This window comes from Cherax quadricarinatus, chromosome 7, assembly GCF_038502225.1.
Source record: "Cherax quadricarinatus isolate ZL_2023a chromosome 7, ASM3850222v1, whole genome shotgun sequence".
NCBI lineage: Eukaryota > Metazoa > Arthropoda > Malacostraca > Decapoda > Parastacidae > Cherax > Cherax quadricarinatus.
Window position 1 is genome coordinate 68,430,107 of NC_091298.1, and position 11,331 is coordinate 68,441,437.

At 40.4% G+C, this 11,331-nt stretch overlaps 1 protein-coding gene and 1 long non-coding RNA gene across 5 annotated transcripts; both read left to right on the top strand.

Annotated features, from left to right (window-relative positions):
- Positions 1-1,345: 1,345 nt before the first annotated feature.
- LOC128686966 (uncharacterized) lies at positions 1,346-4,975 on the top strand. Of its 2 annotated transcripts, XM_053774282.2 has the most exons (3): positions 1,346-1,565; positions 2,885-3,084; positions 3,648-4,975. In XM_053774282.2, exons 2-3 carry the CDS (start codon positions 3,049-3,051, stop codon positions 4,398-4,400), a joined length of 789 nt encoding a protein of 262 aa, XP_053630257.2. In that variant the 5' UTR covers positions 1,346-1,565; positions 2,885-3,048; the 3' UTR covers positions 4,401-4,975. The 2 variants fall into 2 exon arrangements, with proteins under 2 accessions (XP_053630257.2, XP_053630258.2); XM_053774283.2 differs by lacking the exon at positions 2,885-3,084 and having other exon boundaries at positions 1,364-1,565; positions 3,648-4,974.
- Positions 4,976-5,252: 277 nt separating this feature from the next.
- On the top strand, positions 5,253-9,564 carry LOC138852379 (uncharacterized). Of its 3 annotated transcripts, XR_011391706.1 has the most exons (4): positions 5,253-6,260; positions 6,298-6,974; positions 7,031-7,049; positions 7,125-9,564. It is a non-coding gene; the product is annotated as an uncharacterized lncRNA (long non-coding RNA). The 3 variants fall into 3 exon arrangements; XR_011391705.1 differs by having other exon boundaries at positions 6,298-7,049; XR_011391704.1 differs by having other exon boundaries at positions 6,298-7,068; positions 7,106-9,562.
- The last annotated feature ends 1,767 nt before the right edge of the window (positions 9,565-11,331 follow it).

An 11,331-nucleotide genomic window follows, 5' to 3' on the forward strand; every position in this document is an offset into this window, starting at 1 on the left:
TCTTTTGCCACCAGGCCACGGGCCACCGTGATGAATAACCCAGACATAGGAGAGAGAAACTTACGGTATTGTGCCTCATTGCTCTTCAGGATTGTTTCTTGGAGGACAATCTTAAACTTCAGTCAGCTAATTACTGCTTGAAGCTCGTAAACAGTTAGCCATTTGACTCTCTGAGTAACAGTGAAATACTGACATAGTGGATGGACCTGCCTGGAGAGTGTACCTCACTGCCGGGTCCCAGACCAGCCATCATCACCATCATCCTACCTTGTACTCTAGGTTCAACACATTCCTCTGGCTACCTTGTACTCTGGGTTCAACACATTCCTCAGGCTATCTTGTACTCTGGGGTCAATACATTCCTCAGGCTACCTTGTACTCTGGGTTCAACACATTCCTCAGGCTACCTTGTACTCTGAGGTCAATACATTCCTCAGGCTACCTTGTACTCTGGGTTCAACACATTCCTCGGGCTACCTTGTACTCTGGGTTCAACACATTCCTCAGGCTACCTTGTACTCTGGGGTCAATACATTCCTCAGGCTACCTTGTACTCTGGGTTCAACACATTCCTCAGGCTACCTTGTACTTTGGGGTCAATACATTCCTCAGGCTACCTTGTACTCTGGGTTCAACACATTCCTCAGGCTACCTTGTACTCTGGGGTCAATACATTCCTCAGGCTACCTTGTACTCTGGGTTCAACACATTCCTCAGGCTACCTTGTACTCTGGGGTCAATACATTCCTCAGGCTACCTTGTACTCTGGGTTCAACACATTCCTCAGGCTACCTTGTACTTTGGGGTCAATACATTCCTCAGGCTACCTTGTACTCTGGGTTCAACACATTCCTCAGGCTACCTTGTACTCTGGGGTCAATACATTCCTCAGGCTACCTTGTACTCTGGGTTCAACACATTCCTCAGGCTACCTTGTACTCTGGGGTCAATACATTCCTCAGGCTACCTTGTACTCTGGGTTCAACACATTCCTCGGGCTACCTTGTACTCTGGGTTCAACACATTCCTGAGGCTACCTTGTACTCTGGGGTCAATACATTCCTCAGGCTACCTTGTACTCTGGGTTCAACACATTCCTCAAGCTACCTTGTACTCTGGGTTCAACACATTCCTCAGGCTACTTTGTACTCTGGGATCAACACATACATCGGACCTCAGTGTGTGCCCTACCATCCTGGTCTAAATTCTCTGAGTTCCAGGTATATTAAAGGCTTCTGACATCATCCAGGCCCCTCCCTTGAATCATGCGAACGTCCGTCAGAAATAATATACATGTCGTGATACGTATTGAGTCCATACGTCGTGATACGTATTGACTTTCCTCAGCCAGTTAAAACTCAGATTGAGACGAGTGCTTGGCTGAGGCAAAATTAACTGGTGGAGAGCACTTGTCCAGCGTTGTAAGTAATACGTAGGAGCTGGGAGCTCTGTTCTACACTAGCATTGGTGAGGATACAACCTGGCTTGCTTCCCTGCAACGTACCTGCTTGTAGTGCTTGTACGAGAGAACGCTACCAAGATATTGAGACCCGCGAATCTCACAGGTATGATAATTTTAAATTTACAAAAGATACTTGATTTAGTAAACCAGAAAAGCGTATTTCGTAAGAAACTGGAGGTTATCGGCATAGACTCTGTAGACTGGTTGAATTTTACGTGTGTAGCAGAGAACAGTGTGTCGTGGTAATAGAGAACAGTGTGTCGTGGTAACAGAGAACAGTGTGTCGTGGTAATAGAGAACAGTGTGTCGTGGTAATAGAGAACAGTGTGTCGTGGTAATAGAGAACAGTGTGTCGTGGTAATAGAGAACAGTGTGTCGTGGTAATAGAGAACAATGTGTCGTGGTAATAGAGAACAGTGTGTCGTGGTAATAGAGAACAGTGTGTCGTGGTAATAGAGAACAGTGTGTCGTGGTAATAGAGAACAGTGTGTCGTGGTAATAGAGAACAATGTGTCGTGGTAATAGAGAACAGTGTGTCGTGGTAATAGAGAACAGTGTGTCGTGGTAATAGAGAACAGTATGTCGTGGTAACAGAGAACAATGTGTCGTGGTAATAGAGAACAGTGTGTCGTGGTAACAGAGAACAGTATGTCGTGGTAACAGAGAACAATGTGTCGTGGTAATAGAGAACAGTGTGTCGTGGTAACAGAGAACAGTGTGTCGTGGTAACAGAGAACAGTGTGTCGTGGTAATAGAGAACAGTGTGTCGTGGTAACAGAGAACAGTATGTCGTGGTAACAGAGAACAGTGTGTCGTGGTAATAGAGAACAGTGTGTCGTGGTAACAGAGAACAGTGTGTCGTGGTAACAGAGAACAATGTGTCGTGGTAACAGAGAACAGTGTGTCGTGGTAACAGAGAACAGTGTGTCGTGGTAACAGAGAACAATGTGTCGTGGTAACAGAGAACAATGTGTCGTGGTAATAGAGAACAGTGTGTCGTGGTAACAGAGAACAATGTGTCGTGGTAACAGAGAACAGTGTGTCGTGGTAACAGTAAACAATGTGTCGTAGATGATGTAATCAGTCACCAACCTTGGAGAACCAGTTTTTGAGGTGATCAGTCCCACTGCAGAGGGATTATTCTTATCTCGGTGCGTTAACAAACTGACCTGTGAGTTTTAGAACTCACTCGCCACAGGTTCGAATCCCACCCGTTCCCTAATTAGATTATCCTTGTTCTTCACGATACTCTGCATTAACAAAAATAAATTGACCTGGGTCTAAGAGAGCATTTAGACCAGGATAACATAAGATTTTTCTTGGGATACCTAACTTAGAGGGTTAGCCACCCAGGATAACACAATTAGTGCGTGATCAAGGAAGGTCTTATTTCAATTGTGGTCCTTTAATTTTCTCCCCCAGGATGCTACCCACAACAGTAGATCTGCACCTACCTACTTACTGTTAGGTTCCCAGGGGCAGCAGGTGAGAGGAGACATGCCCAACGTTTTCACTAGTGTCGGGGAGCGATCCTCGGTCCCTGAGTGTGTGAGCTGACGACACTACCAACCGAACCAAAGGTGGAAATGCAACACTTGGAAGCATTTAATGCAACAGATAGGGTAAAGCAAGCGAAGCTCAATAATGTATTTAAACTGCTGACAACCATGTCCAGAATGACTCATGAAATCGTAAGGACACGATTGCAAACCATACCACGGGTGGGGATGGAACTCATGGCGGGTGAGTCGCAAAACTCACTCGCCACGAGTTCAAACCCCACCCCGCCTGAAATGCTCTGCGTACTAAGAACTTTCTTCGTGCACACCTAAATGTCACCACCTCTGTACAAACACTGTATCATGCTGTAATAAAGAATCCTTAATCCCTTAAGTCTAAAAATATCCAGTATGATGGTAGAGAAAGTGAACATAGTTGTGTAGTAGCCACAGTAGGTAGCCAGGCCTCAAAAACCTTGTGACATAGCCTGATATGATAAGATAGCCTATTCCGACTAGGCTGTCTTATCATATCAAGACCAGTTTAGGAAAAATACTGAGAAGTACCTAATGAAATTTTTACTGCATCTAATAATTAATATAAAGACTCCAATGGAAATAAATCACTTTGACTTTTTGGGGTTATCCTCGACAGTTACTAAATTATACCTGCTTACTTTCCACAGAAAATTTGGAAGCTTAGTGTGTATCGGCCGTCTGAGCTTGAATGGTTCGACAGCCTCAGTATGACGACTCCACAGGACGTACATGATGTTAGTGCATCAGTCTGTGAATCTGATTTGGCTTTGTCTGATGACATAGTGAATGTCATAACTATGGATCCTATGGCAGATACCGGATACACTGACCTTGGTGATCCAGACACTGCATATACTGACCTCGGTGATCCAGACACTGCATATATTGACCTCGGTGATCCAGACACTGTATGCACTTACTTCGGTGATACAACCTTCGTACCACAGATGGATGCAAGTGAAGCCACCATTCCAAGCACAGTGGAGTCCATGCCCGGCACTGCAGCTGATGACTTCAACTTGGAGCAGATGGTGGCAGTGGCACCTTCAGACATCTTCGAGGAGGAAGTTCCTAAGAAGAGAGAACGTAAACGCAAGTCACAAGATGAGGCCAGACCTTCCCGCAGGCGACGCCCCAAGAAGCCAAAACTTAATGAGACTGAAACTCCATTTGAAAATGAAGAGTTGGGGGAAAAGGCTAAGAACACCCAGACTACCAAGATAAATCGTGACCTGGGAAAGCAGAGACTACTAGATATGCAGATGGAGCTGAGTGCTGCCACTGCCGAGAGAGACAACCTGCAGGAGGTTCAACAACTACAACTGGAGCAGACAATGTTGATGCAGCAGATAGATGTCTACCAGCAGAATGATCAAGAATTTTACTCCGAATTCTTCTAACGCCATCGAGACCACCTGCTCCAGCCCTAAAGCAGCAAAAAGGAAAATAATGGACTAAAGACAAACCAACCACAGCATCCTGCCAAGCAGGGTGCTCTTGCCCGCTTGATAACAACATCATACCACAAGTAGACTGCACCAGGGCTCATCTGCCCTGCTGCCCCACACCATTACAAACATATTACACAGACCAGCTAACTCGACACCTACACTTCATTTTCTCGTTGTATCTTTTAAGGTGCTGCAATTGCTCTGAACTGTGATGCTTAAAATTAATTAACTACCTCAACTAATTTAACATAACTGTGATATTAAAATTATTTAACTTCCTCAACTAATTTAACGTAACTGTGATATTAAAATTATTTAACTTCCTCAACTTATTTAACATAACTGTGATATTAAAATTATTTAACTACCTCAACTAATTTAACATAACTGTGATATTAAAATTATTTAAGTACCTCAACTAATTTAACATAACTGTGATATTAAAATTAATTAACTTCCTCAACTAATTTAACATAACTGTGATATTAAAATTATTTAAGTACCTCAACTAATTTAACAACTGTGATATTAAAATTATTTAAGTACCTCAACTAATTTAACATAACTGTGATATTAAAATTATTTAAGTACCTCAACTAATTTAACATAACTGTGATATTAAAATTATTTAAGTACCTCAACTAATTTAACATAACTGTGATATTAAAATTATTTAACTACCTCAACTAATTTAACATAACTGTGATATTAAAATTAATTAACTTCCTCAACTAATTTAACATAACTGTGATATTAAAATTATTTAAGTACCTCAACTAATTTAACATAACTGTGATATTAAAATTAATTAACTTCCTCAACTAATTTAACATAATTGTGATATTAAAATTATTTAAGTACCTCAACTAATTTAACATAACTGTGATATTAAAATTATTTAACTTCCTCAACTAATTTAACATAACTGTGATATTAAAATTATTTAAGTACCTCAACTAATTTAACATAACTGTGATATTAACCATAACTACCTTAACTGTGATAGAAGAATAATTAGTTTAGATTTTTTTACATTCCTGTAAAAAAAAATAAAGAACTTTTGTTAAATTTCAAGATGAGTTGAACTAATCACATGGTTTCTCTAATTTTAAGATTTGTTGGGTTCATCGAGGCAGTACCCACCTGTTTGTGGTTACAGGAGTCGATTCACAGCTCCTGGCCCCAACGACTGGCAGTGGACGACTGGTGATGTACCTGATATCAGATGCCAGTGACTAACGACCACCCAATATAACAACCTATGGACAATAGCCACATTTTTTGATACCAATGTGTCGTCAGAATTATATTAATGTACCTGATATAAATATCAAAAGTAATTATGATAATTTAGCAAACATAATTTTCCATGCAGAAGTTTTAGAATGATTATTAAAACTGATTTTGTAATGATTTCAGTTTTTTTAATTAATTACATTTGGTAAATTAGAGGAATTGTGCAAGAACAATAGTGAATAAGATTGTGAGGGTTGAAACATTTAGAATACTGGCCTATAGGTAGGCCTCTCTATACTAGGTAGGCCTCTCTGTACTAGGTAGGCCTCTCTGTACTAGGTAGGCCTTCTATACTAGGTAGGCCTCTCTATACTAGGTAGGCCTCTGTACTAGGTAGGCCTCTCTATACTAGGTAGGCCTCTATACTAGGTAGGCCTCTCTATACTAGGTAGGCCTCTCTGTACTAGGTAGGCCTCTCTATACTAGGTAGGCCTCTATACTAGGTAGGCCTCTGTACTAGGTAGGCCTCTCTATACTAGGTAGGCCTCTATACTAGGTAGGCCTCTATACTAGGTAGGCCTCTCTATACTAGGTAGGCCCTCTATACTAGGTAGGCCTCTCTATACTAGGTAGGCCTCTCTGTACTAGGTAGGCCCCTCTATACTAGGTAGGCCTCTCTATACTAGGTAAGCCTCTCTGTACTAGGTAGGCTCCTCTATACTAGGTAGGCCCCTCTGTACTAGGTAGGCTCCTCTATACTAGGTAGGCCTCTCTATACTAGGTAAGCCTCTCTATACTAGGTAGGCCTCTCTGTACTAGGTAGGCCCTCTATACTAGGTAGGCCTCTATACTAGGTAGGCCTCTATACTAGGTAGGCCTCTCTATACTAGGTAGGCCTCTCTATACTAGGTAGGCCTCTCTATACTAGGTAGGCCTCTCTATACTAGGTAGGCCCCCTATACTAGGTAGGCCTCTCTATACTAGGTAGGCCTCTCTGTACTAGGTAAGCCCTCTATACTAGGTAGGCCTCTCTATACTAGGTAGGCCTCTCTGTACTAGGTAGGCCCCTCTATACTAGGTAGGCCTCTCTATACTAGGTAGGCCTCTCTGTACTAGGTAGGCTCCTCTATACTAGGTAGGCCCCTCTGTACTAGGTAGGCTCCTCTATACTAGGTAGGCCCCTCTGTACTAGGTAGGCCCCTCTGTACTAGGTAGGCCCCTCTATACTAGGTAGGCCCCTCTGTACTAGGTAGGCCCCTCTATACTAGGTAGGCCCCTCTATACTAGGTAGGCCCTCTATACTAGGTAGGCTCCTCTATACTAGGTAGGCCCCTCTGTACTAGGTAGGCCCCTCTGTACTAGGTAGGCCCCTCTATACTAGGTAGGCCCCTCTATACTAGGTAGGCCCTCTATACTAGGTAGGCCCCTCTATACTAGGTAGGCCCCTCTATACTAGGTAGGCCCTTCTATACTAGGTAGGCCTCTCTATATACTAGGTAGTACCTTCTATACTAGGCAGTTCTTTCTATACTAGGCAGTTCCGTCTATACAAGGCAGTTTCATCTATACTAGGCAGTTCCATCTATACTAGGCAGTTCCTGCTATACTAGGCAGTTCCGTCTATACAAGGCAGTTCCATCTATACTAGGCAGTTCCATCTATACTAGGCAGTTCCATCTATACTAGGCAGTTCCTGCTATACTAGGCAGTTCCGTCTATACAAGGCAGTTCCATCTATACTAGGCACTTCCATCTATACTAGGCAGTTCCATCTATACTAGGCAGTTCCGTCTATACTAGGCAGTTCCATCTATACTAGGCAGTTCCATCTATACTAGGCAGTTCCATCTATACTAGGCAGTTCCATCTATACTAGGCAGTTCCGTCTATACTAGGCAGTTCCATCTATACTAGGCAGTTCCATCTATACTAGGCAGTTCCATCTATACTAAGCAGTTCCATCTATACTAGGCAGTTCCGTCTATACAAGGCAGTTCCATCTATACTAGGCAGTTCCATCTATACTAGGCAGTTCCATCTATACTAGGCACTTCCATCTATACTAGGCACTTCCATCTATACTAGGCAGTTCCATCTATACTAGGCAGTTCCATCTATACAAGGCAGTTCCTGCTATACTAGGCAGTTCCGTCTATACAAGGCAGTTCCATCTATACTAGGCACTTCCATCTATACTAGGCAGTTCCATCTATACTAGGCAGTTCCGTCTATACAAGGCAGTTCCATCTATACTAGGCAGTTCCATCTATACTAGGCACTTCCATCTATACTAGGCAGTTCCATCTATACTAGGCAGTTCCGTCTATACAAGGCAGTTCCATCTATACTAGGCAGTTCCATCTATACTAGGCAGTTCCATCTATACTAGGCAGTTCCATCTATACTAGGCAGTTCCTGCTATACTAGGCAGTTCCATCTATACTAGGCAGTTCCATCTATACTAGGCAGTTCCATCTATACTAGGCAGTTCCATCTATACTAGGCAGTTCCATCTATACTAGGCAGTTCCATCTATACTAGGCAGTTCCTTCTCAGGTTGTAAGTAGACAAGTCACTGTATACAAAGTTTAACTAGTCAACACTAGTCAACACTAGCTCTGCTACTCTAGTATCTACCGACTCAAGTTACTAATACTGCACAAATTTACACTGATATTAACCCCTGTAGTTTTAAGATGTAATTATTCATGTGTGTGACAGGAGGTCGACAGGCATAAGGAAGGAAATACTCGGGAATATTCAGAAATACTCGGGAATATTCAGAAATACTCGGGATTATTCAGAAATACTCGGGAATATTCAGAAATACTCGGGAATATTCAGAAATACTCGGGAATATTCAGAAATACTCGGGAATATTCAGAAATACTCGGGAATATTCAGAAATACTCGGGAATATTCAGAAATACTCGGGAATATTCAGAAATACTCGGGAATATTCAGAAATACTCGGGAATATTCAGAAATACTCGGGAATATTCAGAAATACTCGGGAATATTCAGAAATACTCGGGAATATTCAGAAATACTCGGGAATATTCAGAAATACTCGGGAATATTCAGAAATACTCGGGAATATTCAGAAATACTTGGGAATATTCAGAAATACTCGGGAATATTCAGAAATACTCGGGAATATTCAGAAATACTCGGGAATATTCAGAAATACTTGGGAATATTCAGAAATACTTGGGAATATTCAGAAATACTCGGGAATATTCAGAAATACTTGGGAATATTCAGAAATACTTGGGAATATTCAGAAATACTTGGGAATATTCAGAAATACTCGGGAATATTCAGAAATACTCGGGAATATTCAGAAATACTCGGGAATAACTAGAAATTCACAGGAGTACTCGGGTGTAGCTAGAAGTGCTCAGGAGTACTCAGGTATAACTAAAAGTACTCAGGAATACTCGGAATAACGAAAAATACTCAGGTATAACTAGAAATACTCAGGAATATTCAGGAATACTCAGGTATAGCTTATAATACTCAGGAATACTGGGAATAACAAGAAATACTCAGGTATAGTGTAACGGTTAATATTTTAAGAATATTTAAAAAATCAGGAATAACTACAAATTTTTACTGTGATTAATAATTGCTTTAAATTCAGGTAATATTAATTTTTACTGTGAAGATGTTTTTGTTATATAATTATTATTAATAAGGATTTTATGATTATTATTAATTATTTTATGATGATTAATTATTTTATGATTATTATTATTTTATTATTATTATTATTTTATTATTAATTATATTTTTATTTTATTATTATTAATAGTACTGATGTCATTATTTGTATAAATATTTTGTCCAGTAATATTCTTGAATAATTTTAATAGTTAAAAGTATATGTTGTCTATAAAAAAAATATATATATATCTGAAATATATTTTTGTAATATATAAATATCTCTATATATTATAAACCTGATATTGAAGAAGTAATATATATATATATATATATATATATATATATATATATATATATATATATATATATATATATATATATATATATATATATATATATATATATATATATATATATATATATATATATATATATATATATATATATATATATATATATATATGCGCAGGGATCGATCCCCTGTACGGGTGGAAACATTAGGGCGTGTTGTTTCCTTAAGATACCTGCTGTCCATGTTCACCTAGCAGTAAAATAGGTACCTGGATGAACATAGACACCCAGTGTAAGGACACACGTCCGATGTTTCCAACCCTTCGCCGGGAATCGAACCCGGACATCCACCGTGTGAAGCGAGAGGTTTTGCCACCAGGCAAAAGTTACATTATAAGGTTGAAGTTAGTGTTGACAGATCTTCAACTGAATGCTTTACGACATGATAAGGTTATCATTAAATCTATATATTATCATTGTTATCATGCAGGGAGCGCAACGTGGCTACTGACACATCCACCAGAATCTATATTCAAGGATGCTACTGTTATGTACCTTCATTTATGTTATATATACCACTAAGAACTGAGTCAGACCTAACACAACAATGAAGGAACAATGCAGTAATAATAATATTTATTTCTACCAGTACATGATACAACTTATACAGACCATAGCTGACATCAATGACATACTACTATATAGAGAGTCCCTTGTTATGCTGAGCATTTAAGAACATAAGAAAGAAGGAACATTGCTGCAGGCCTACTGGCCCATGCGAGGCAGGTCCAAGTCTCCTACCGGCTTAAGCCAATGCCCCAATCTAGTCAGGTCAGGTCACATTCACTTAAGGAAGGAACACGGCAACTGACCTAGTAGCACAAGTTAGTCAGGTCCAAATCACACCCACCCACACCCAGTCATGTATTTATATAACCTATTTTTAAAACTACACAACGTTTTAGCCTCTATAACTGTACCCGGGCGACTTAGGTTAATTTTGTCCCCCAGGATGTTACCCACACCAATCGGCTAACACCCAGGTACCTACTTACTGCTAGGTAAACAAGGACAGCAGATGTCTTAAGAAAACACACCCTAATATTCCAACCCGTACCGGGGATCAAACCACGGACCTCAGGGTGTGAGCTGAGTGCGCTACAAACCAAGTACTTTAACTCACACCCACAAAAGGACTTTGTCAGCAGAAATAAACCCCCTCCCCACAATACGAAATAAAAAAAAACAGTAATTTCAGATATCTTCCTCACAAAAGTTCAAGAAATGTCTGAATATCTCATGTTGACATGACGAATTCTTGTCAAATATTGTACCATCAACTCCGCCTTTTTCAAATAAGTCTTATTACTATAGATGTTGCTTAACCAAGAGAGAAAAATGTTTTGCCTGGTTCCTGGGACCATTGTGACCCAGACAATGGAGTGTACTTCACTGTAGTGTTCCTGGGACCATTGTGACCCAGACAATGGAGTGTACTTCACTGTAGTGTTCCTGGGACCATTGTGACCCAGACAATGGAGTGTACTTCACTGTAGTGTTCCTGGGACCATTGTGACCCAGACAATGGAGTGTACTTCACTGTAGTGTTCCTGGGACCATTGTGACCCAGACAATGGAGTGTACTTCACTGTAGTGTTCCTGGGACCATTGTGACCCAGACAATGGA

Excerpts from the sequence above, each read along its gene's own strand:
- LOC128686966 (XM_053774282.2), top strand. The coding sequence starts at position 3,049 with ATGCAACACTTGGAAGCATTTAATGCAACAGATAGG. Across the intron at positions 3,085-3,647 it reads CATTTAATGCAACAGATAGG|AAAATTTGGAAGCTTAGTGT; the intron begins GTAAAGCAAGCG and ends TACTTTCCACAG.